Source organism: Macrobrachium nipponense, chromosome 2 (assembly GCF_015104395.2).
Source record: "Macrobrachium nipponense isolate FS-2020 chromosome 2, ASM1510439v2, whole genome shotgun sequence".
In the NCBI taxonomy this organism is placed as follows: Eukaryota; Metazoa; Arthropoda; class Malacostraca; order Decapoda; family Palaemonidae; genus Macrobrachium; species Macrobrachium nipponense.
The window spans coordinates 82,303,682-82,331,577 of NC_087201.1; the positions used below are offsets into that span (position 1 = coordinate 82,303,682).

Below are 27,896 nucleotides of genomic sequence, written 5' to 3' on the forward strand. Positions count from 1 at the left end.
GAAACAAAAACAAGAGATTGTGAGTGACACAAGTTGAGCCTGAATGCACGATATCTCCAACACATAAGCTAGTTACATTTAGTGAAAATATACGGAAAGACTATGCATTAAAAAAAAAACTATCACTTACCGAAACAAAACCAACTTTAAAGCTGATGAATTTATTGTTGAGAGCATAAAGGAAAATAAGAGAAACAAGCCAGGAGTGCTTGGTGTAAATTGAGGGATACTTTGACAGGCGATCAGATATGTGTAAGCTGTTTTACAGTCTATAGCAAAAGTATATCGGCGTTAAGCTACAATGATAAATGCCCAGAGGTAACAAGGCAAATAATAGTTCCAAAAAAATGCCAAATGGCTTAACAGTGAATTACGTGAACTAAGAAAAAAAATGGAAGGTCTATGGAAAAGATCGAAAGAATCAAGAAGCAATGAAAATTGGTCACGGTATAAAACCGCCAGAAATCAGTATAATGACTTGATTATAAAAACCAAGAAAATATAGTACAATACAATATTTAGTGAAGAGAGAATCTCCAGAAAATCCACGATAATTTAGCCGGAATTTTGGGACTCAAGAAAGAAATGTTCTACCTGATGTAACTAGTGACCACAAAAACCTGGCCGATAACTTTGTGAACTACTTTGAAAATGGAGGTCCCTCCTGATATCCCAGTTATCACAATGAGAAAGAGTAACTTCAGTATCTTAGAAGAACTGAACATGAATGACTGAAAAAACGAGAAAAGTAAAAAAAAAAAAAAAACACCTGGGAAATGACCCGTTTCCCATAAGTGATTTAAGAGACAAAACCCATTGACCAGTTGCGGGAGTTGTATTATTTTAATATTGTCCAAATGAGTTTAGCAAAGGCTTCCTTCCTAAATAGTGAAAAGCTTGCTTGTATAAAGCCGGCCTAGAAAGGAAAAGGTGATAAAGAAAATCTAAGCTTCTATAGGCCAATATCGAACCTATCGTACTTATCAAAACTTATAGTGTGGTAGTTCACGAGCAAACATGGAAACACTTGAAACAACTCAACATTTTCCCTGATGATCAGTCAGCCTACAGAAAAAAAAACACTCGACAGACACTGCCTTGTGCGCAGTTATAAATGACATGGTAAAAATGATGGAAAATGTGGCATCCTGGTTATGCCATTGAAGATGATGTACTCAAATGGTGCAAAAGCTATTTTTTAAAACAGGAAGGTTACTGTGGTTATATCAGATGAGAAATCGGAAAGACAGGCCTAACAAGAGGAGTGCCCCAAGGCAGCGTCCTGGGTCCACTGCTATTTGGTATTTACATAGAATTATCTAGAATTCTCAACAAGCGCAAGGTTAGTCATAAACTGTGCGCTGATAATACTCGGTTCTATTTCCCTGCCGAAACGGTACAAGACGCCGTCAGTAAAAATTGATGCAATAATGAAAGAAAAAAATGGATGTCAGCGAAGAAATTGAAACTAAATGAAGGCAACTCTGAGTGTATGTTATTCGGATCTGACAGTGCACTATGAAAATATGAACACTTCAAGAGAATAACTATTGGTTCATCATCAATAAACATTGTAGCAGCAGTGAAGAGCTTAGAAGTATTTATTGATAACAAATTGTCGATGAAAAACCATATACTACATATTGCATAAACCTGTAACTATCATATTAGAAACCTTGCATTTTTTAGAAAATATTTAAATGAAGATACTCTGAAAACAGCAATTTGAAACCAATTACTTTCGAGGCTTGACTACTGCAACGTATATACACTACAGTCTCCCTAACTACCTACTTAGGAAATTGCAAGGAGTACAAAATACAGCCGCCAAATTAATCAAAGGATCACGTTACCGTGACAGAATAACCCCAGCACTAATTGAGCTACGTTGGCTCGCAGTAAAAGCAAGAATAAAAAACAAAATACGTCTTACAGTCTTTAAAGCACTAAAATATGTTGAACCAACATATCTGGGAAACTGCTTAAGCTTCTTTAAACCTGAAATGAATATTGTAATCAGACATGCAAGTGAAGCATATTGGCTTTTTGAACCTAGAATAAATAGTAAGTCAGGTGATAAAGCATTTGAACATTGCGCGCTTAGACTATAACACAAAATACCACTTGAAGCGAGGATTGTATGCGAGAAGAAAGCAAATGTAAAAAGGAACTAAAGACTCTCCTATTCTACAGGAGCTACGATGCTAGCAAGAAAACAGTGAAAGACAATTATGAAATATAAGAAGCACCTTATTTTGAAAACGTACAAGGGCCCGCCAGAGAGAGATTCATCTCTGAGGAGGGCTGTACATAAAACCAAACAACGTGATCGGTATGGTGGTGGCGTGCCACCTCGGTGGCCGCGAGTTTGATTCTCGGCCATTCCATTGAGGTGTGAGAGATGTGTATTTCTGGTGACAGAAGTTCACTCTCGACGTGGTTCGGAAGTCACGTAAAGCCGTTGATCCCGTCGCTGAATAACCACTGGTTCCATGCAACGTAAATACACCATACAAAAGAAAAAAACAAAACAAACAAAAAGTGAGTCCGGGTGTCATGTCTTTTAGCTTGATGGAGATACCGAGATGAGGAAAACTAGGTAACTTACCCATTGTTGTAAGTGAAAAAGGAAAATTAATAAAGAGAAATATAGTTGTGATACATAATTTCTTTCAAGGGACGTCTCTTCCTACATGGGCAGCAGATCTGCCTCGTGAGCATTGGGTTTAATTTCTCGATAAACAGAGTAAAGCAGAGAGTTCCGAATTTTAGGCGTTAACGGCTCGAAGGACTAAAATTATATGACGATGTTACGTTACTGGAGACAAGATTTATGTTAACCGTTACCAACAGTCTCAGTGGGCTCGGAATTCTAAGGCAGTAGCATGTGTTTAGTATATGATACGATTAAATATATGTATGTTTTATATATATGTGGGTGGGTGTGTTCGTTGTATGTATGTATAATAAAATATCACAAATATTCACGTGATTTCAGTATTAACATTTCCAGTGGCTTCAGCTGATTATATCATATATATATAAATATATAATATATATATATATATATATATATATATAATATAATATATATATATATATATATATAATAATATATATATAATATATAGATATATAATGTATATATATATATATATATACAGAGAGAGAGAGAGAGAGAGAGAGAGAATGAGAGAGAGAGAGAGAGAGATTATCCCGCGGTATTGTAGTGACATTATCCCAGGTGTTAGTCTTCAACATCATCGCCGTCAGAACTCGATCTGAAAGCGTGATCAGTAGTTAATTTCCATTTAACTTTAGACTTTATAACGCATCCTACCTATATATATGTGGAGATACTTAGCAACTTTAAATCTGGTTTGGTATTGTCCTTAGAGTTTGATGAGAAATAAAGATGATTTTAGTATTCCTGGGGAAGCATCTTGAATACTTTCTCAAACATGAAGTTTCATTAATTACTTTGCGGGGTTGGGGTTTACGTACTGTTTTAAGGAGAGAGAGAGACAAAGAAAAAAACGAGGATTAAAGAAGAAAGAAGATGGATGAATATGATCGAGCATATTAAGAATAATGGTACTTTGTTCTTTAGGGAAGCAAATTCAGAGAGAAAAATGAATGAGAAAATGGGTATCAGAATAAAATATGCGAAGTGAGATATACTTTCGGAAATGACTGGAGTTCTCGATCGATGAAGATTTTGAAGACTTAGAACATGGAAGATTGAAGAGACAGGGCTGACTGATGCAAGAACGGAAGGATTTGGTGGATGTTTACGAATTCTTTGTGAAAGTGGCAGTTGAAGATGGAAAGAGGTTAATTAAGAGGGTGGAGAATGGAAGCAACGGGAGTTGATGAGATTACAAGTGAGATGGTGTGATACTGTGATGTTAATGTGACTTGAGTGGCGGACAATGTTAAAGCATATCTGGATGAGGCAAAAGGTTCCAAAGGAATGAGTGAGAGCAATAATGGTCCGTTCTCTTAATTGGTAAGTGATAGAGGAGAGTGGAAGTTATAGAGCTTTTTGTTACTTATCATACCGGAAATGCATTGTAGAATTTTGATTGAGAAAATATGACAGATTGCATAAGTGAAGATATAGGGATATAGCCGTGTAGTTTTAGAGAGTGTGTGTACTCGTACATCAAGTTCTGAAACAGTTACATGAGAAATTTGAGGGTATATGCCATATATGGACCTAGAGAAAGTTTGATGCAATTGAAAGGGACGCTATATAGAGGGTTATGAGGATGTATGGTTTGAAAAATAATTTGTTTGGCCCATTTGAAAGTATTTATGATGGAGGCAAAGGGTGTGCTAGAATGCATAGACTAAAGAGCGACTGGATTGGTGCAAATATTGGTCTGAGACCAAGGTTTGTTTAGTCTCCATGGCTGTTCAGCTTCTTTCAGAAAAAAAGTTAGCGTGTATGGAGGAATTGTTTGGATCTGAAGTGTGGTTTCCTAATGCAAATGATAGGAAGATGTCAAAAAAGTAAATAAATAAATGAAATAAAGATAAATAATTAAAAAGTCAAATAAAATACTGAAAATGTTTTCATGGCGTACGTAAAGCAAAGTCTAGTAGAAATGTGTTGAAGTGAGAGAATAGAACAGAGGGTAATATGTTGGTGAAAAGAATTCTGAGGAATAAAGAGGAAATTGAATAAGAGTGCTGGCCGAATGATTTAGGAAGGGCCTGATGCTTGGTTGAAGAACCGTCCGTGTAGGTATGTAAAATTACAAATAACATCAACAAGTTATTAAACTTTCATTAGAAAGCTTAAATCTCATGATTTTTACAAATTGAGCTTGACACTCCTATTTTATTTATTGAACTTTCATATAATGATAATAAAAAATGACAATTAGATATAGAACAGTTTTATTTGCAAATATGCAAGTCAGTAACTATTAAAGTCTCGCCAGCGGTCCGGGTGGTAATGGTAATTGCCATCTTTCCAAGATTTTGGGACTTAATTATTTAATGAAGAAGCCTGTTTCCTTAGAATCGATTTTTATGTGAATTATTTAATTTTCATTGGTTTTCCATGAGACAGCTATCATGATCGATGTCAGTAAATGAGTTTTTTATTTGTATTACAATGTAGAATGATGGTGTGATGCCCCTTTAATACAAGTAAGCAAATTAGTCCATCAATCCTTAATGCAAATGACGTATATTGTTGTATCAAAATCACGGCTGGTTATCCTGTGGACCCCAAGTTTTTGTAGTGTATCAATATCACCATCATCGTCATTGTCATTTCCTGACCTCTAATCATTTACAATTGTCATCATTGCCACCATTGTATTCGTGTGACGTCACGTGATGCTACGGTTTCATTCAACTGCCACATTTAGGTTAATCCGTTTCAGTAATACCTGCTGCTATTCGACATACATATAAATTGCTTTTGTACGATAGATATATTAATTTTGCATGTGAGGCGAGCGACCCTCTCCCACCCTCCACCATCCCCTCACCACCATTGAAAAAACGCAGAAAATAAGAAGGTTGTCTTTAAAATTTCTCACACTCGCACAAGGTTACCGAAACCTGTTTGGCCGGCTATCACTGTCCGCCTTCATTTTACGAATCACTGCAGATAATTCTCCTCGACTCTGGGAGTTTCGATCATCTGCTTTGATTACTTTGGATTCAAGCTGGCGATGGTAGTAGTGATGATGATGATGATGATTATTTTAAGCCCTTCCTATTGATGATATTGTCAGTGACGTAAGGGCCTGGCTCGGAGATATAATATTGGATGCTTGTTTGTGCCATGGGGAAAGGGGGAGAGGGGTACGTAGGTAGGTAGGTAGGAGTGGTTGTCACTGGAATAACTCCCCTTAATAGCTGATTTCAAGGTCTTACGAGGAGATCCTGCTCAATATAGATTTAACGATTTGGCTCCAGTGAATAGAACGAAGCGCCGGATGAAGTTATGTATTTTTAACATTTTGGTTGCATGCTAGTTTTATTATTACTATTATTAATGAGGTGATTATTGGCTTAACTGATAACCCAAAGGTGTTTGTGTAAAATCTGTTGATAATGAACTCGCATCTCTCTCTCTCACTGATATTACAGTCACTGTTTCAGCAATATATTTAGTACTACGTCTTGCTCTCCAGCGTTATTTCTCTGTATATTAAGAAAGATTAGGTAACCCCTATGTTGTCCAGTTGCTGCATTATCATATGATTGTATTCTGTCCTTTTATTTGTTTTTTTTTTTATCTTGAAAAATAAACTCCATAATTTATAGATTTCAGGAAATTATGGCAGTTGAAGGCTCTGTCAAAAGGCATTTCTGTATGGTTTATTGTAATGTTTTGAGCTCTGTATTTGTTCGTTTCCATGATTTTATATTTCCCTCATTTATAAAAGCCAGCATGAACGAGTACTTGCAGCAAAGCCTTCCATTTTATAATTTGGTCATTTTCCCCGATCCTCTTCCGTATGTGTAAGTATTTTGTGACCGAATATTTCGGTGCTTTTAAATGCGATTAATTCCTTGGGCCGGTGTAGGACTTAACGTGAGTCCATAGTGTTTGTATGGAGGCTAGGTGATTATAAGTGATTATTTAGAGGCATGGAAATATTTTTGAAGCCTAAAAATATTTCGAGTTTTGTTAATCTTTTTATGTGTAAGAGGGCGGGGGGGAGCGAGGGGCGATTCGACTATTTTTGTGCGCAATGATGTCCGTCAGGTGGTGATTAATGATGCGGGAGTATTTTGAACTTGACAATTTTATGGCGCTGTTTTTCGGTTATGTAAACTTGTGTTGCGATGTTGCTCTTGGATTTCTATTGACTTGCTTGAAAAATATATATTTTAAGTGTTGTACCGCAAATGTTGTCATGTTTTTTATTATTTTTATTCAAATTAACATAGTGAAGGAGCAGTTGCATTATGGCCACCGAAAAAATTACTTTGTTTCCAGTTTGTTTCTGGTGACGTCAAATCGTGAAAGAATCACAGGGATTTTCTCCTAATGTTAAATTCCTTGTAATTTCTCTGCTTATTATTTCTTATCAAATCTTGATTCTGTTTGTCGAAATTTGTCCTTTGTATTCTAAACTTTAAATAGAGGTACATTACATTATATTAGCTTCGAAAGGCTATTGAACAATTTGTTTTTAATTCATTTTGCTCATAGTCTTGGTCACTGTAGAAGGTTTAATTCTACATTTACCATGGAATTTTGGTCCATTAATATGGTTGTTGATTTGAAATTCATAAAATAAAAACTACAAAAGAAACTTAGTAACTAAATATTTTTCAAATATAATTTTTAGTGTTCATTGGTTTTTGTTTGGATACCCATAGATATTTGTTCATCGTTCTTGAAATTAGATTATAGATATAATATTTATTTTAGGGGGATAGTCTTTCTTAATGTAACATACCGGTTCAGTTGGTTACGAAATTTCATATTGTATTTCTTGAATTCACTAATGCCCCATGTAAACATTGGTTTGGCCGCATGTTATCTTTGTCAAAGCTACCTTTTGCTGCATAATTTTCAAATGCAGTTTTATGATAACTTGTACTGGGTTGCGAATTATATGAAGCCTATTATGTCCATATGTAGTAGATGAAATGTCTGCTCTGACTCTAACGCTTCCACTCAGCATTTCAAAGCTGGCGAGAGTGTAATCATTTATGCTCATTCACTTTCTCATTCAAGAACTTCATTCACTTTCTCATAGAAGTAATTCACCCTCTTGTTATACAAAAACTTCATTCAATTTTTTATACAAGAACCTCATTCACTTTCTCATACAAGAACTTCAATCTCTTTGTTATACAAGAACTACATTCAGTTTGTTGTACAAGAACTTCATTCAGTTTGTTATGCAAGAACTTCATTCACTTTCTCATAGAAGTATTCACTCTCTTTGTTATACAAGAATTTCATTCACTTCCTCATACAAGAACTTCACTCTCTTTGTTATACAAGAATTTCATTTGCTTTGTTATGCTAGAACTTCATTCATTTTCTCATACAAGAATTTCATTCTCTTTGTTATACAAGAACTTAATTCAGTTTGTTATACAAGAACTTCATTCACTTTGTTATACAAGATCTGCATGCACTTTGCTTCTGTCGTGCGCAGGTTCCTCGGTGCGGATGATGTGCCTCGCCAGAGGTCATCCGGAGCCAGAGATCGCCTGGTCCAAGTACGGAGGTGCGCTCTCCTCAAGAAGTTTCCAAGAAGAAGACGGATCTCTTATGATCTCTCCCGTGGCCGTAGAAGACGAGGGCACTTATCTTTGCCATGCCAGCAACGGCATCGGAGACGAAGGCGTGATTGATGTGTCCCTGGAGATTATTGGTGAGTTGTATGGTAACCGAGGGATGTCGTAGGATCCTGAAGGCTATCAAATGTGGTACATAGATGTTGGTGTGTGGCAACTAGGGTGCTTGGGTATTTGGAAGTTATATGAACCGGTTAGTACAATTTAGGTTACAAAATTTTAGAACTTCATTAAAGTTAGGCTGTTTAAAAGAATCATGAAATAGGGCCTACCAGTTATTAAATTGTGCATTGTAGGACACGAGATATTTGAAGGTCATGGATCATTCTCCTGCAGTGCTGCTTCTCACTTATAAATAGGTTGTATGGTTGTTGTTCAAGCCAGAACTAATGTAAGCCATGTTTTTCACTTTCATAAATATGTGATTTTATTGTGCGAAAGTTGTTACATATCTGAAGCCCGTCAAACGTGCCAGAATAAGGATTCCGAAAAAGAGAATATTTGACTTTTGAGGTGCTATGGAATAGGCTGTGTAATGGTTTCATTGCGGTTTTACAATTTGGGGCACATTCTCTGAGCTGTGCTTGTTTTATTGAGTTAGTCCAGTGAACGGTATTTGAATTTGAATGCTGTCTGTTTACAGACTGCTCGAAAAAGCAAATATGAAAAATTTTGTCTGGTCGGGAGGTAAGCCTCGGGAAGAATTATTTTCGAAGCTTTTCTGTCTGGGTAAACCATCAAATAACAACAGTAACCAGAGATTTGAACTGGTGACATTTTTATTCACAGAACGAGGTGCAATACAATAAGCATATAAATGAATAAACCATGTCTAAACTCGCTCCGACTTGAAATATTTTGTAATACGCATCTTATGTTTTCATTCCTTCCTCTTTATAAATAAGATATGAATGGCTATCATTGTTGCTTTTCCTGTTTATGAAGTTAGTCCCTCATGATGAAAGAGAAGATAAAAGGCTTTTACTATTTACTGTTGCCGATAGATGTGTTTTACATCTTATTTTAGACTTTTCATAAATAAAACTCATTTTCGTCAGCTTGTTGCCTACATGGATTTGAATGATATAACATTTCAATATTGAATGTGGAGATTTAATGTTATTATTATTATTATTATCAGTAGTAGTAGTGGTAGTAGAAGGAGGAGGTACATTAAAATGGTGTTATAACAATTCAATATTGAATGTGAAGATTTACCTCTATTGTTATTATTATTATTATTATCATTAGTCGGCGTCAATAACCTCGTCGTTGCGACGCCAGCAAGAACTAATTAATCAATCAATGTAGTAGAAGTAGTGGTAGTAGTAGAAGATGCATTCAAATTGTGCAGCAATTCAATACTGTATTATTATTATTATTATTATTATTATTATTATTATTATTATTATTAGGAGTTACAGAAGGAATAGCATCAGTATTAGTATCAGTATGCAGAACGTCAAGTCGTGCAGAACATAACCTCGATCATCTCCCCAAAATTTAAACGAATGTAAAAAACATCAGTCCACAGAATATGCAATTAGGTACTACCAATCCAGTTGTATGAAAAGATTTCCAACTGTCAATTGGTTTTGTTATTGGTAAGAATGTAAACGTCAAAATTTGAACTTTTTTTATTTTCTTTTTATCAAAACTGGTCGAAATGTGGGTAGGCTTTTCACAAATTATATTATTTGATATTATATATATATAAAGCCTGAGCGTTGAGTTATCAGCAATCCTTCAATAGAGTTATAAATTGTTCTGTTCATGATTGTTAAGATTAATATATTTCAGTCTTTTAACGTTATATTCATCAAATTTCTTCAAAGAAGGCAAGCATTTTTATTTGGTCAGTTTCTGATAACCGATACAGCTTTTTATTCTGTCCAGATTTTATATTTTCGTGTTAATATAAAAATATATTTATTGCTATGATGTATGAGCCACCTAATTCTGTGAGACTAATTTCACATCATCTCTCCCTGGGGGGCGATGCAGAGCCTCCGCAGATCGTGAAACCTTTGGAATCTCAGAGTGTGGAGGAAGGAAGCAAACTGAGCTTGACCTGCAGGGCAACAGGACATCCGAAACCGAAGGTGATGTGGGTCTTTAATGGGGGCCTGGTGAGGAGTGACGGAAATATTCACATGACAGGTGAGAATTAAAGTCCTGGTTTCCTCTTTGTTGGGATGATATTTTTGCTCAATATTAGGCTAGGTAACGTAACTAGTGTTAGATAATTAAAGGTGTCAAGGAAATGAGTTTATGTTTGTGCATGGCGCCATCTAGTGGTTACTCAAAGAAGTGTTTCAAATGCGTAGTTTCTCTACTTACAAAGAACCCTTGTGTGTTGTGAACTTGTGTGACTGTGATTGTTAACTTTGAACAGTTCGTTGTGGCCAGTGTTGCCGAAGTGCGGAATTTTCGTCTGCTCTGCGGAATAAAAAGTCTACGGGACAGCTATCCAAGTTTGTATGCCGATGCGGATTCCACATCTGCATTTTCAGCAGCAATTTATCTTCATGGCGCATTCATGTAAATTTATCATATTCAAATTGCAATATTTTTTTACTTTTAAAAAATTTCTCATTCAAATACAATATTATAAAAGATAAGACTCTTATCAGAATATGACGGTGATATGATTAATGTACATCGATCTTTTAATATATTATAAAATTATTTCCTATATGATTTAATGAGTTATATACTGATACATAAATGCTGTTATGCTTATTACAAACTTACCTGTAAATATATCTGGGACAAATAAGAAAGGAAAAAATAATACTTCACATATGTGTATATATAGTGGGCTTCCTACAACATATTGGAACACGGATACAGTGTTTAACTTTGCTATATACCTATATACGTATATACGATATATATATATATATATATATATATTATATATAATATATATATATATCATATATATATATATAATATGATATATAATATATATATATATATATAATATACGTATATAGGTATATGCATATGTATGTATGTATATATATACAGTGCATGCATATAAATGTATGTAAATATAATGTATATAAAGATGTATACATAGGATATATATTAATAATATATAGTATATATATATATGGAATGTTTATATATGTATGAATATGTATATGTGGAAATGTGTATATATATTATAATTTTTTATATATGTATATAGTGCGTACATTTATGTTATATAATGGTATATATACAATATATTAAACATATATATATATATATGTTATATATTACATGTATATATGTGCGTATATGTATTTGTATATAATATAATATACATATATAAACTGTGTATATATATATATATGTTAATATATCATGTATATGTGTATATATATGTTTATATGTTATATATAATGATGATGTATGTATGTATGTATATATAATTTATATATATATATATATATATATATATAATATATTATATTATATATATATATATATATTAGTAATGTACCATAAGTATAACGGAATTCAAATAAATCGTTCAAATCCCTATGTGCGAAGTTCATGATCATCATATCCTACGAATAGGTGCAGTAAACAAGTGATCAATTACCTCCACAATCTCCTATGGGCATACAGTTTTTATCGCTACTAGGTGGTACGCTAAACAAGTGCGATACTCAGTGTTTTCAACGAAGGATTCTCAATGCCAGAATTCTCGCTTTTAATAATTTGCTATGTACAAAGGTAATGTCCAGAGTTTCAAAAATATATCTTTGGAGCTCACGTTTCATAGACAATGAAACTTCTTATATTATATATATCTGCATCTCTGCAAAACTCGTAAAGATCAAGTGGCAACCATAATTATGCGGACTAAGTATTCTATCTTCCCAGATTGCCAATCCATTACATGTCATCTGTGACATTTATGTTGAAGTAAAATTAGTAGTGCACATTATTCAATCTATAGTAGATTCACTTCAGCCGTGCATTTGATGTCTAGGCCAGTCCCTTATGACGCTCCTGATTGGCTGTTGATAAGCCAATGACAGGGCTGGAGCGATCACATAGGCAGGATGTATGTTCCACTTCTCCTGAGGGATGCTTTTGAAAGACTTATCCCTCATGAGAGGTGGAACATACATCCTGCCTATGTTAACTCTTGAGAGAGACTGAGAGTTTCCAATCCTGTGATTGGCTTATCAACAGCCAATCAGGAGCGTCGTAAGGGACTGGCCTAGACATCAGATGCACTGGTGATGTGAATTTACTATAGTAATATCTGTTTACTTCATAATACATTTAAAACAGATTTGAAATTATGTTTTCTTTATGCAGTGAGAAGTTGAGCTTCTATTGTATTTGCACCAATATTGGATTCAGGACCCAGGACAGATTAAAACTTTTTCCTTGTGATATGTCATCATTAGTTTGTTTTCAAAAAGTAATCGGAAATAAGGATAAATCAGACTCCTCCTTCTTTTCAACTGGAGAACACCCTATTTCTTCTTGATTGGTTGAACTTGAACGCCTACTGTTTCCGGTCCCACCCTTGGGCGAATCTTTGTGGGTGCCTTGATCCATCGTAACCACCCACTTGATGGGTCAAGGTTCAACACTTACAACTTGCCTCATCACATTTTGTTGTGTCGAAGGCACTGGTTTTATGGGTCTCACTTTTCAAACATCCTATTTTGCAGTCAGTTTCTATCTCTCGCTCTGCCTCTCCTTCGCCTTCATCTACCATAACTCTACTAGTAGATTTTCCTAGCTAATATATTCCCTACATAACTATTTCTACAAACTTCTGCATTCTTAACAATGCGAGTTTGTATGATTATGAAATGTGCCAGCATTTTCTTGTCTTTGTTTAGTTTAGTGGTGTCAAGACAAAATTAATTAGATAATTAAATATCTTAAATATCGATTATTGTGTCTCAGTTGATGAAAACTACTGCACCAGGTAAAAAAAAAGTGCTCTCAAGTTCAAAGCAAATGTAATTGTCGTTTCTCTCTCTCTGGTAGAGAAGACGGTTAAGTGTTATACTAAATATCAGGTACTGGAATTGTAGTTGGATGCATTCCATAGCGATAGAAATGATATCCAATATAGGTAGGTAGGTTTACTCGGTTGTATGAACATATATACAGGGTGTCTCGAAATTAAAGCCCCCCCCTCTACAGCATAAAGTAAAATTGATATGGACAAAAACAATAGTAATTCAGAACAGGTATTTATTTAAGTTTCTCTTTGAGTATTTGATATTTTGTGTGACCTCCATCTGCCTGTACTACAACCTGCATTCTTGAGAGGTATGATTTCAGTAAATCACAAAAAAGCTGAGACTCAAACTCCATTTCCCTGAGCACTTCGGTCACCTCTCTTCGCAGGTCGTCGAGGCTTGGTATACCATCATAGTTCACTGTGCGTGCTTCAACACGACCCTTTAAGATACTACCAATGTTTTCATACACATTAAGGTCAGGGGAGCTACCTGGAAATTCACTTGACGAGAAGAAATCAATACCACTGTTTCGAAGCAGCTCCTGTGTCTGAAGAGCCTTGAAACATGGTGCCTTCTAACGCAAAAATGTGATTTCTTCAACAGATAACACATTTTCAGAATCTTTGAGGAAAGGAAATACTCCACCAGTAAGCACAGTTTCTCTGAAGTATTCACCATTCCATGACTGTCCTTTTTCTTTGATGATCCACATTAACTGTTTGGCTGTGAAACGGAGAAAAATTCCCAAACATTCAGGAGATTTCACAACTTGGCAATAGTGCACGTCATCACTGATATCATCCAACTTTGCAACCCAAGTGATGTCATTTTTATGATTTGGCTTCCTGACTGTGTAAATGAAGAATTCATCTGATGCGGCAACATGGAGAAAGTCAACTTCATCCCAATCTTTAAGAAATGAACCACAAAACCATGCACGGTCTTCTCTCTGTTGCTGAGTGATGTTGGGCTTGCTGATAACATGAAATGGCTTGATACCAGATCTTTTCAACTCATGATATACAGCACTATAACTTCTCTTCTTTCCCCTTTTTGTTTCTAGTTCAAGTGCCAATTTACATAAAGACTTTGTTGGTCTACCCAATGCCTCAGCTATGATGTCTTTTGACTCCTGAGAAAAGACTTCAGCCCTTACAAGATTCTCACCCTTACAAGATTCTCACCCTTTTCACGATGACAGTCATATGGATTTTTGTTCCAGTTTCTTTTAACAAAGGATTCATCTCTTTTAATGTATTTAGCTATCCAGGAACATGAAATGAAGGATGCGCCAGCATCCCTGGCCTCTCTGAAGGTTACAGCCTGGATTCGGTCAATCCATCTGATTTCTTTCAAGTCGTTAGCCATGGCTGTATCTAACTCCGTCACTCAGTCTGAAAATACAAGAAATGAAAAATGAAAAATACTTGATAGAAACTTAAGATAATGTACTCGGAGATAGCCTATAGCAGAAAACTTCATAACTTACTATTTGTTTTGTGGAGAGGGGGGGGGGGTGTCTCTAATTTCGAAACACCCGGTAGTACACTACATAATTAATTAGTCAATGACTGAACACATGAAAGTGGAATTAAAATTTTCATCATCTCTATGAAATTTTCAGTTTTAAAACAATTTGATGATATAGTGTGGTTACACAGTACTGTAGGAGTGCTGCATATTTTATTGGAATACAACATTCCTTAAAACTACTGTGATTCAAATTGACCGTCCGTCACAGAATTGTACAAAGAATTTCCAGTCACATAACATGGATTCCCTGGAAAATGACTTTGTGGTTAATCAAAGGTGTATTTATATTTGTTCTGTTACTGAATGGGGACTGAATTTACATTCCAGGTGATTAATAGTCGCTGAACCGCATTCATTCAAAATAATTCTTATTATTTCTATGTTCTCAAATAATAAGATAATTGTGAATTGCATATTTACATCCCATTGTTAATGTGTTACAAGGAGTCTCAAATATTTCCGACGTTCAGAAAGCTGCCTGCATATTATTATATTAAACATATACGCAACATCTTACTAAGGTTGCGTTCACACCAAACGCGTCGCGTCGAGTCGCGCTAATTCATGGCTAGTGTCATTTTCGTCTTGAATAGGAATAGGGATGTTAGTGTTCTCTACTTTGTTTTCATATTGCATTTCAGTTTATGAACGCGAGTTATGTTCTAATAAAATTGTACTCATTTTTATCTTTTTTCACTTTTATGTAGGACAAAATATAATTTCAGTTCATCTTTTCTTTGTATCCATATAAAGTACATTTAAAATCTTAAAACTTACCTATAGTTTTTGAAAATGTTTATGGTTGAGTAGTTGATTATATATATATCACGTATCTACATATATATATATATATATAATATATATATATATATATATATATATATATTATATATATATATATATATATATATATATTATATATAATTATAATATAATATTATATATATTATATTTATATATATATAATTATTATATATAATTATTATATATATGTATATATATATATATATATAATATATATATTAATAAATATATTAATATATATAATTATATATATATTTTCTCTTGATGTCGGCTAATTCGTTTAGAATTGTATCTTTTAATTAGTTATCCTGTAAAATTCAATGAAACTGAAACTTGCCCTAGAAAATTGGACATTTTTCCCCTAAGTTGCAATTGCCCGCCTGTAGGTAGTATTGTTTTTCTTATAGACAAAAGGGTAAATAAAGGAAAATCCCCAAATTTATTTTAACAGATAAGATTAACAAAAAATCCCACATGGAGAGAGAGAGAGAGAGAGAGAGAGAGAGAGAGAGAGAGAGAGAGAGAGAGAGAGAGAGAGAGAGAAAAGATACGTACTGCAAAAAATCCCTGAGAGTGAGAGAGAGAGACTTCAGCAATTTATTACACAAAGAGACGAGGCATAGTTAAAAAAATGTTCAGAATATTTTCTGCTATATTTTGATAAATCGAAATATCTCTCGTGGAATATAGAAAATCAACAAAAAATCGAGAGAGAATGAGAGGAGAGTATGTGAACTGGGTATGTCCACTGCGTCATCTTGTTTATTGGGGCTGCCTATTCACTGGTGAGGTTCTTCGTGACTACTGTTGATGGAGTTGAACAGCCCAAGGAGAAGGAACTGAAGGAGAGAATTGCGGCTTGGCAAGACACCATCCGGTGCCAGAGAGATCAGCAGGTGAACTTGGACAGGATAATTCTTCAGCTGCAACAGAGGCTCGACAACAATGAAGAGATTCAGAAGGCGGGCGGAAGGGAAGAACACACTCATGTAATCCAGATCACTCAGGTGTTGCAACAGCAGGCCTGGCAAGAAAGGGCCTACTCGCTCGAAGCTGACACGTTGTTCCTGAAGAGGGAGAACGACCAAGAAAAGAGGGAAAATCGGCAGCTGGAAGACAAGATCCTCAAGATCATCGATGAAAATCAGCAGCTGATGGAAAAGACAAAGGAAATTGGGGAGAGAAACGATGCCCTATGTGAGAGGATAAGGGAACTAACAGTGCAGTTGGCAGAGGCAAGAGGAACTCGTACGACAAAAGGAGAAAGACCCGCAGTTAAAAAGTGAAGAGGCGGGGTGGATGGCGAGTCTCATCCAGGAACAAAAGGACGCGACCGAAAAGCACGAATCCAGCAGGAAAGACGTCGAGGTCAGGTTCGAGCTCCTGCAGAAGGAAGTAGAAGACCTCAGGAAGGAAAAGTGTGGACTCTAGTGTGAAGTTGGGGCTGCGAAACTCAAGAGGAAGGAGCTAACATGTCTTCTAGAGAAAGGAAATCGTGGCTGGAGAGGAAGACCGGTGACCAGGGCGAACGGAACGAAAAGCTTGAAGATGAGGTTGGACAGCTGCGAGGAGCGAAGGTTGACAACCTGAAGAACCTGCAGGGGAAAAACAGACGCCTGGAGAAAGACAACTGGAAACTGAAGGAGCAGCTGTTTGTCTTCAAGGAATGGCGCTATCTCCAAGGAGTGGCACGATCTCCAAGGAATGGCGTGATCTTCAAGGAATGGCGCTGGCCTCACAAAGACAGATGAGATATGAAAAATTTGAGGACAGTGTTTGTTGTATGGAAAGTTTAATGTTTATTTGTAATAAGTTTGCTTTGTTGATCCTTGAAGGAACTTAAAGTTGCAGGGAAATAAATATGCTAAAATGTTTTCTTAAGAGTTTTATTGATTCCAGAAAGGAAAGGTAGATGGGAGGATTGAAGAAAGCGTGAGGAAAATGACAGGATTGGTGGATTGCCAGGAGAAGAAGCATAGGATTCAGAGAAGCCCCAGGAGAACTGAAAGGATTCAGACAAGCCCCAGGAGAACTGAAAGGATTCAGAGAGGCCTCAGGAGAACTGAAAGGATTCAGAGAAGCCCCAGGAGAATTGGAAGGAGTCAGTGGCATACTGTTTCTAAGACTAAGCAAAGGTGTTGTCTATGACAGGACAGGCAGGTGAGGCCTGCCACGCATCCCAGGACAGGTGGGCGGGGCCCGCCACATGTTGCGGGCTTGCCATGCGTCCTGGGACAGGCGGGTGGGGCCCGCCATGCGTCCCGGGACGGGCGGGCGGGGCTTGCCACACATCCTGGGACAGGCGGGCAGGGCCTGCCACGTGTCCCGGGACAGGCAGGCAGGGCCCGCCACATGTCCCTGGACGGGCGGGAAGGGCCCGCCACTTGTCCAGGAACTGGCGGGCGGCACCCGCCACATGTCCCAGGACAGGTGGGCGGGGCCCGCCACATGTTGCGGGACGGGCGGGTGGGGCTTGCCATGCGTCCTGGGACAGGCGGGTGGGGCCCGCCATGCGCCCCGGGACGGTGGGCGGGGCTTGCCACATCTGGGAGGACAGGCAGGCTAGGGCCTGCCCACGGTGTCCCGGCGGACAGGCAGGCAGGCAGGGCCCGCCACATGTCCCGGGACGGGCGGGAAGGGCCCGCCACTTGTCCAGGAACTGGTGGGCAGCACCCGCCACATGTCCCAGGATGGGTGGACGGTGCCCGCCACGTGTCCTGAAACGGATGGGCGCCGGGCGGGTGGCGCCCGCCATGTGTCCTGGGACGGACGGGTGGGCGCGGCCCACGACACGTCCTGGGATGGGCGGGCGAGGCCCACCACATGTCCCGGGACAGGCGGGGTGAGACCCGCCACGTGTCTCGGGACAGGCAGGCAGGGCCCACAATGCGTCCAGAGACCGACTGGCGGGGCCCGCCACGCATCCCGTGACGGGCGGTCGTGGCCCACAACGCGTCCCAGGACTGGTGGGTGAGGCCTGCCACGTGTCCCAGGACGGGCGGCGCGGGGCCCTCCATGTGTCCGGGGAAGGGTGGGAAGGGCCCGCCACGTGTCCCGGGACGGGTGGGCGTGGCTCGCCACATCTCTCGGGACGGGCGGGCAAGGCCCACCATGTGTCACGGGATGGGAGGGCGCGCCACACGTCCCAGGACAGGCGGGCCCATCACACATTCCGGGACGGGCGGGCAAGGCCCACCATGTGTCACAGGATGGGAGGGCGCGCCACACGTCCCAGGACAGGCGGGCCCATCACACATTCCGGGACAGGCGGGCAGGGCCCACCACGTGTCCCAGGACAGGCGGGCGTGGTCCACCAAGTGTCCAGGGACGCGCAGGTGAGACCTGACACATGTCCCGAAATGGGCGGGCGAGGCCATGCGTCCGGGTACGGGTGGGCGGGGCCGGCCACGCCTCCGGGTTCGGGCGGGCAGGGCTTGCCACGAGTCTGGTGACGGGCGGGCGTGGTCCACCAAGTGTCCCGGGACGGGCGGGCGTGGCCTGCCAAGTGTCCTGGGACGGGCGGGTGAGGCCCGCCACGTGTCCTGGGACGGGCGGGCGGGGCTCTCCACGCGTCCCGCAACGGGCGGGTGAGGCCCACCACGCGTCCCGGGACAGGCGGGCGGGACCCACCACCCATCCCGGGACAGGCGGGTGAGGCCCGCCACTCATCTCGGGACAGGTGGGCGGGGTCCAACCAAGCGTCCTGGGACAGGCGGACAGGGCCTCCACTTGTCCCTGGACGGGCGGGTGGGGCTGCCACATTTCCCGGGATGGGCAGGCGGGGGCCGCACATGGTTTCCCGGGACAGGCAGGCGAGGCCCGCCACGTGTCCCGGGACGTTTGAGATGGCCTTTGTCCAAAATGTAAGGGTAAAAAAAGAGGAAATATGGGAAAATGTATATATGTAGTATGTATATATATATATATATATATATATATATATATATATATATATATATATATATATATATATATATATACATGTATATATGTGTGTGTATATATATATATATATATATAATATATATATATATAATAATATATATATATATTATATATTATATATATATAAATATACATATATATATATATAAAAAAATTTATCATATAGATAGTAATGTTACCATAAGTATAACGAAATTGATATAATTCGTTCAAATCCTTATGTGCGAAGTTCATGATCATCATATCCTACGAATAGGTGCAGTAAATCTCGTATGGGCATGCAGTTTTTATCGCTAGTAGGTAGTACGCTAAACAAGTGCGATACTCATGTTTTCAACGTAGGATTTTCAGTGCTAGAATTCTCGCTTTTAATAATTTGCTATGTACAAAGGTAATGTCCTAAGTTTCAAAAATATATCTTTGGAGCTCACGTTTCATAGACAATGAAACTTCTAATATTATACATATATGTATACCTGCATCGCTGCAAAATTCGTAAAGATCAAGTGGCAACCATAATTATGCGGACTAAGTATCTATCTTCCCAGATCGCCAGTCCATTATCATGCATATGAGTTTTGTTTTATCCCTTTCGATACTTTATAGCGACCATATACAGCAGATGGCCTATAAATGAAGAAAACATGAGTGGCCGCAAATCGCGTGATTTTATATCGATTTTTTTCCCCAGAAAACTGCCATTTTCCTAAGAAGAAACTGAAGTTGAAATTTGTGAAACTCAGGACCACAATGAATTCGTGGATTCATATGATTACCTATTAAAAGTTTTTTCCTGAAGATTACTCACCAGACACAGCCTCAAAATGTTAATAATGATGCCGAGAAACAGTGCATAATTATATGGTCAAATAGTGACGAACACATCGATTCAGATATTACACATATCAGTGCTTGATTATATCGTCAGATAGTGATGAACACATCAGTGTAGACAGTAGTGTTATAATATGTGACACAGCCTCAAAATGTTAATAATGATGCCGAGAAACAGTGCATAATTATATGGTCAAATAGTGACGAACACATCGATTCAGATATTACACATATCAGTGACAGACATGGATGAAACATTGTTCACAATTAGAAAATTAAATAATTTAGTTTATCGAGTAAGGTGAGAATTTCGTTTTTTTTTTTTTCGTATAGAAGGCCAAAAGTAAACAAGCATCGCTTGATAAACGTAACTAAGCGCTTGCGGAAACTTTATGCGAATACACGGCAACACAGGTTGTGGCTTCGTTGGTAGTTTGAATAAAAGATTTTTCGAAGTAGCATGTTGCCACCACTCCTCAGCCCTGCTAATTCTGAACTTTAACCTTAACTCCTTAAGAACAGTAAAAGATTAAAGGATCTGATACCTCTGATTGCGGGTAATATACAGTGATGAAAGTTTGGAATTACATACATGGTAGTCGTTGCAACACAAGTGAAGGCTTTGGTTTAGTACTGATATTACATTGTTAGTGTATAGCACCTGTTTTTGTAGCTTTTTTGTAACGAAAATTATACGAACAAATATGTAAGTGTTGTTATGTTTCTGAAGCAACTTGAGAAAGTTGACGAAGCAGGTAGAGGAAAACAAGATTTAGGGTGTTTTGTGATGGCTAACTTCCTTGCATATTTTTCTCCTCTTACGGACACACGCTTGATACTGCCAGTATTTCCGCATTTATTTTTGCCCATTTTTGTTACACTTTAGCATCTTAGGCTGTGTGGATTTTCTCAACCAACGTGTTCAGTATTGAAGAGCACATAGAGAATAATACGGCGGTTGACGATTTACTCAGGGAAAATGAAGAGAATAGTGTCATGCAGCAGTTCAAAATTTAAACAGTTGAAAGGCCTCAGTTTTTAGGACACGTCGAGAGGAAGCGAGTTGTCTTAGACTGGGATTGGATCTTGCAGGTGCGGTTTACTGAAAATAACGAAGAGGGATTCGAGTTTGTTGAATCCTAATTTTATGAAAAACGTGTGATTAAATGTAGGGGAGGTCATGAAGCGAGATGAGGAGAATCTAGTATGCAGAGAATGGGACATTTTGAGAATCTGAGGTTTGTGATCGATCAAAAGATGGAAAAGAACAAGCAAATATACTTTTGAAGAAATTGCAGACTGGAGAGGGAAAAAAATGCTTCAAAAACTGAAGCAAATGGTGCAGTTTGTTCAGAGAGAGATGCAATGTTGCTAATAAAATGCCGAAGCAGTAAAGGTTATGCACAGTATTTATACCTTACGATGGTTTGTTTTATTGCCTCCTGTATCCACTAATGATTATTTATACAGATTTTTCTGAAGATCACCAGAAATCAAGTAGAAAGGTGGTAGATTTTAGTACCCTGATTATTCCACCCTGTATTTCTGGAACCTTAAAAAAATCATGTTCTCGGGCACGATGATGTTGACTGAATAGCATAGTAGCTGAACTGATAACCTAGTCCCGTTTTCATCCAAAACGTAGGCAGAAAAGCAGAGGAAGCATTCGCGGGCGTTAATAATAGAACCACGTTATTAATTTCCTCGTAAGTTTGCTTTGCAGTAAGTTTACTGTAAACTGTTGCCATGTATAAGATTGGTATTTTGGGCTATGTTAGTTTCACTTTGGTTTCATGTTTTACATTTCCCAATTTTCTCGGCGTATATCGGGGTGTTTCTTACTTTGTGTTAAGGTTAAGAAATGAAATTCTGATATTTGATTTTAGGATTTTTTGCACTGTGAAATCGAAAATTTTAGATTTCAGGTGATAAATAATGTCTGGTACTGTATTGTCTGCACTGTTGACATTCATGTTACTAAATTCTACATAGTATATCCTCATTGAAAAGAAAAAGTTTATCAAGTCTTATATTTCAAATATTATTTTACAGCATAGTGGCATGTGAATTTCACTGAGGCCGTTTTAGGTAGCCACCTTTTTTTCTTTATTTTACCAGATAAAAAGAAAAAAATTTAGTTCTGTGGTCTGTTGTGCAGCCAAGTTTTTGTCCCATCACTTAACTAAAAACCTTCCTTTTTCATGGTATAGAGTATAATTGTTTAAAAAAATACAATAAAAATAAAATAAAATGACAAAGCATCCTTTTATGTTCAAGTAACTTAGGAAACAGAAACATTACAACTGTGAGCCGTTTAGAGCATTAAGTTTCCCTAACACCAAAATAAATTCAGCTTTTAATTATTTTCAAAAATTGATCTTTAATAGTTAGTGGTATTTTTATGGTTATGATTCCCATATTTCTTAACTTTTTCAGAGGCTGGTTTATCGTTCAGATCTGTCGAGAAGAAGCATGCTGGAATCTATCAGTGTTTTGCTCATAATCCTGAAGGAAGTGTACAGAGTGTCGCCATGATCAATGTGGTTCCCAAAACTATAAATGCTGATCTGGGAACAAGTCATCCTAATATTGGTGAGCATTTAATTTTAATCAACTGTGCATTATTGGTCACTCTGCTAGTAAGATTTTTTATGCAGTTATTTCCTTGACACTACAGTACTATTCATAGAAATAGTGCTTAACCAGGCCAATAAATGTGAACATAATTATTTCAGCCTTAGTTTGGTGGACTAAGTTTAAATCTTCCTCCTCATGCTATGTTTCTTTGCATAGCAAATGATTGGACTTAGTCGGAAATGGCTGCTTAAACAAACAATAATAATAATAAAAAAGCAAATGATAGGAACATTTTAACTAGCCATATAAATTTACTGTAAAGCCAAGCTACTTGACAAGAGCCCCCGTGACACCTGTATCCTAAGCCACTTCTAACCAAAATTGGTTTCACCAAAAGGAAATTAAAAAGAAATTCACAACAATCCAGCCACATTAAGTGAATTTCCGAATGCACACTGGAGTAATTCCTTCTAAACTGTGCAATTTTATGGTTTTCATTTTAAAAATATTTTTCTTAATGGTCAAAAATTCATTGTGTTGTATATGTTAAGGACAAAAATTCTGTAATGGTGTATATATGTTATTAAGGTTAGTATGAATGCATTCTTACTACCCATAATAACAAATGCAACATTACAAAATTTTTTACTATCAAGAAAAATTTCACATTTTTAATGAAAAGCAATAAAATTGCATAGTTTACAGGAAGTATTACCTCCAACAAGCATTTGGAAATTCTCCTAATTTTACTTGATTGACATGGCTTTTTGTGATAATCAGTAATTTCTACATTGCGTTGCTCTATAGCTAAGCTTAGTGAAAGTACTCTTCGTGTAGACACTTGGTAATTTTTTAGAAGGAAATATATCAAAGACTTCTCCGACAGTGGGTTTGGGTCCAGGACCTGGTCAAATTAATTAAGAGCTGCCAAGCATAAAAATATTTTACTTTGCTCTCGGTAGTGGTACTAATATACATGATCTCCTTTACAGTTTTTAAGAGACCATCAGCAGAGATATTTTGACTGTCTGTTACTTTGTGTAGATGTTTCCTGTCTGGTGCTCCGCGGGGTTGTGTTCAGTGACTTCACTTGTTGTCAGGCCTAGAGAGCATCATGATCTGTAACTTGAAAGTAGGATAGTACATTCTTTAACTTGAAAGTAGATTAGTACATTCTGTAACTTGAAAGTACGTTAGTACATTCTGTAACTTGAAAGTAGGTTAGTACATTCTGTAACTTGAAATTAGGATAGAACATTATGCAGATGATGTAATTTACTGCAGTTATATAATGTCATCAAATGAAGTGATTATTTACTAGGCTTAACAAACACTACTTCAATATTCCTTGTCTTCTACTAGGGAACAATGTAGTTGCCAACCTTAACATTTACATTTCTCCCTCAAGATATATTCTCAGTCCCTCTTCGATAGGTACTGATTTGGTCACGTGACTTTTCACAGAGCTCCAAAGAAGAATTTCTCTTATCCCCTAGCTGTATAACATCTGTCAGGACATTTCCTCCCACATTTACATTATGAAAACAAGAATGAATTTGATTGCAGTGGTTAGTGACATAATACTAATACACTATCTTTGTTAGGTCATGGAATCCTCTTAATTAATTATCTCCCAGTTTCTGTAACCTTTTTTTTCCTTTGAGGGGGATGTAAATAACTTTGTGAATGTTTCTTCATTTGTTTGGAAGAGGTCGGGACAGCATACATAAAGGCTTGGCTTACTCATCTCGTGAGCTTTGGCTTCTTAAGAGATGGCGCAGTTAGTCGGGTATGAGGATGATCTAGCAAAACCAACACTTGACTACTCATTAGTTTATCATATTTTGGGATCAAGCTATCTTTATTGCAGATATTAAAAATTCATTCTCTAATTCTGCCAGAAAGGCTGTCATTGTTAGTTAGGATTGCTATATCTGCAGAGATTTTGGTGTTATGGACCATGCCTCAGATTTTCTGTCTATTAATTTTTGAATATTGTTTGTTTGTATATATGGTAGGAGCATCCTGTGATCTTGCTCTTTGATACAAAATTGTTTCTAGTGATAGTTTATGTTTCCCAACAGTAAAGTTTTTCAAACATTGATTATGAGAATTAGACCATCAGAGGAGGATTTTGTACTCTGCCATTTCTCAAAAACTTCAGCTACTAACTTTAGTACCTGCATCTTCTTTTATCACATTGCCCAGCACCAATGGAACTTTATTTCCTTCGCTGTAAAAGTGCAGAATAGTCTTACTGGCAACATTTCGGCTGTTAAGTGATGCTGTAAAATCTGAATTAACCATAAACTCTGGATTATTTGTCAAGACAGGTTTGCAGTGATAAAACAAGTAAAATATTGTACTACAGGCATACATAACTGATCCCAGTTGACCAACAGACCTTTCTGAAAATTGCCAAGAAGCAAAGCTTACGAAATTGATGATGATAATTATAAAATTTTGAAACTTAAACTATCAGAAATCCAAATTTTAAAAGAATGCATCTTTAGATCTAGAGCTAGTATATTACTAGCCATCCATTTTTAACTGATGATAAAAAAGCTGTTGATCAACTGGTAAGTACGTATAGGGCAGTTATTGCACAGACCTTTCTTTAATTTGAATAGTAGCCTTTGTTTGATTATCTTCTTTTCGATACCATAATCATGAAGTATTTCTCATTGGAGATATTGATTGATTTTCCCATTAACATTTAAAAGTATGTTTATGGTTTAGCCTATTTTTTCCTAAGAAAGTACATTTTATTGCTCTTGTTTTTCTATTAGAATTTTTCCAGGTGAATGAAAATTAAAAGCCATTTGTGAAGAGTTGTGCAAGTACTGCTTGCAAAAATTGTTTTTCACTCTCCATCCTTCCAGTGCCATTGTATGATAGCCTTACCTACTGGTAGTTAATATGCTAACAGGAATCTGTTAGATAATTTTGATTTCCTTAAGAGCTCACTAGTTCCACCCATATTATCCGACGTAGGATGTGAGTCGAGACTTCTTCCAGTTGATTTAAAGCTTCATTTTATTAAGCTGAGCACGTTTTAATACCATTTACAGCATAGGTGTTGAAGGCGCATTTAAAACTTATATTATGCAACTAGAGACAGAGTTGTTGTGGATGGGTTTTTTATGAAGCATAACCTATATCTTGTTTAGCTTTTCACATTTGTGAGCCATTATTTTGTAAGACTCTTTACCAGTGACATGATTGTTGGCCTAGGAAATAAGATATTACTGTATGCAGATGACTGAATATTTAATACAGGTGCGTATTTCCTCTATCCAAATACAAAAGACAGTGCTCAGACCCCAGTTATCAGCGGCCTCGGTTATTGGTGATCTGGTTTCACAGGGCTTGTCTAGCAATGAAAATCAGCGATTTTCGACGCTGATTTCCACTTATTGGTGTCGATAATCGGTTATTAGCACTGATACATACCTAACAGTGGCCTGATAACTGAAGATCAGCGATAATTTTCAGTTATCATCACGCTGTCAGTATGGAACCACCGCCGATAACTGGGGACTGCATGTATGTAATTACACTGCTTACAGTTTCACTCACCGGCGGTTTAAAATTGTGAAAATTGCCGTAGCACTAGTATCAGTGTAGTTAACTAGTCCCAGCCACTTTCCGGGTAAGAGAGGAACAAATTCAGCAACCACTGAGGGGTCAGAGAAGTGTATTTCTGATGATAGAAGTTCACTCTCAACGTAGTTTGGAAGTCACGTAAAGCCATTGGTCGGGTTGCTGAATAACAACTAGTTCCATGCAACGTAAAAACATCATACAAACAAAAAACAAATTCAGCAAGGAGTTCAGTGGTGCTTTCTGCTAGCTCGACTCAAGTTCAGTTTTGAGCGTTCTGCTTAGATTTCGAATTTTGATACTTTACCTTTGGAAAGTTTTTGGTGAAGTATTGGTAGCCATGGCTTTGTTGTTTTTTGTCTAGTTCTCTAATAGAGAACATTAGTTTGCATTATTTGGACTTATTCTAGATTTTGACTCATTTTAAGATGATTTGTGACTTTTCAAGATGTTTGACACTAGTGCTGCTAGCATAAGGTATTGTAGCAAAGGCTGCAATACTAGACTTTCTAAAGAGAAGTATGATTCTCATACCTTGTGTATAGTGTGTAGGAGACTGGAGTGTTCATTTGACAAAACTTGTGAAGAATGTTCCAAGTGGGATCCTAAAAAGTGGAAGGTTTAGGGTTCCCATTTAGCTTAACTAGACAGAGATAGGAAACGTAAGGCGGCTGCTAGAGCCGAGAAAAAGACAGTAGTTTATAAAACTGTAGGTAATTCAGCTAAAGTCTTCTATTGATAATATGTATTCTTAATGTTTTTATGCCAGCTCCCGCTGTGTCACCTGTTCCCAGACCTTTGACTATTCAACCAGCTCCCTTGCTTCTGAACCTGACCCCTTCCCGGCCTCAAGTCCAAAATTGTACATAATTTTGATGCTAAGATGGTGTTGATGTGTAGATGCAGTAACTCAATTAGTATGTGTGCTTATGGATGAAGAAGAAAATAAAAGTGTTAGTTAAGTGACAGTGGAGGAGGTGGCTGTTCGTCTTGCTGACGCTGCTATGCAAAGGTTACTGGTGTCAAGGCTACAGGATTCTCTAGACTAGGCAATGACATGTTCAGCAATGTCGCTGATTAGTCTCGGTCTCACCTCTCTTAAATCTCACTCTATAACGTTTGCTAGTTAAACTTCATTGAACTGAGAAGGAATGTGCTATCACACTTAAATTATTTGTCTTTATTATATATGCAAAATTTTACAATATAATTAATAAACTGGGATAATGAGAATGACTTCTTGTGTGATTCAGAATTATCATGTTGCTAATTCTGACTTATATATATGTACAAACACACACACACACACACACACATATA

The 27,896-nt window shown here is 37.6% G+C and overlaps 1 protein-coding gene across 6 annotated transcripts in view; it reads left to right on the forward strand.

Annotated features, from left to right (window-relative positions):
• The window catches only part of LOC135220723 (interference hedgehog-like), a 292,308-nt gene that overhangs the window by 230,410 nt on the left and 34,002 nt on the right, over positions 1 to 27,896 (forward strand). For all 6 annotated transcript variants that reach the window (XM_064258154.1, XM_064258155.1, XM_064258151.1 and 3 more), the window contains 3 exons: positions 8,148 to 8,366; positions 10,294 to 10,449; positions 22,833 to 22,988. In XM_064258154.1, coding sequence (XP_064114224.1) covers positions 8,148 to 8,366; positions 10,294 to 10,449; positions 22,833 to 22,988 — 531 coding nt within the window. The remainder of the gene's footprint in view (positions 1 to 8,147; positions 8,367 to 10,293; positions 10,450 to 22,832; positions 22,989 to 27,896) is intronic.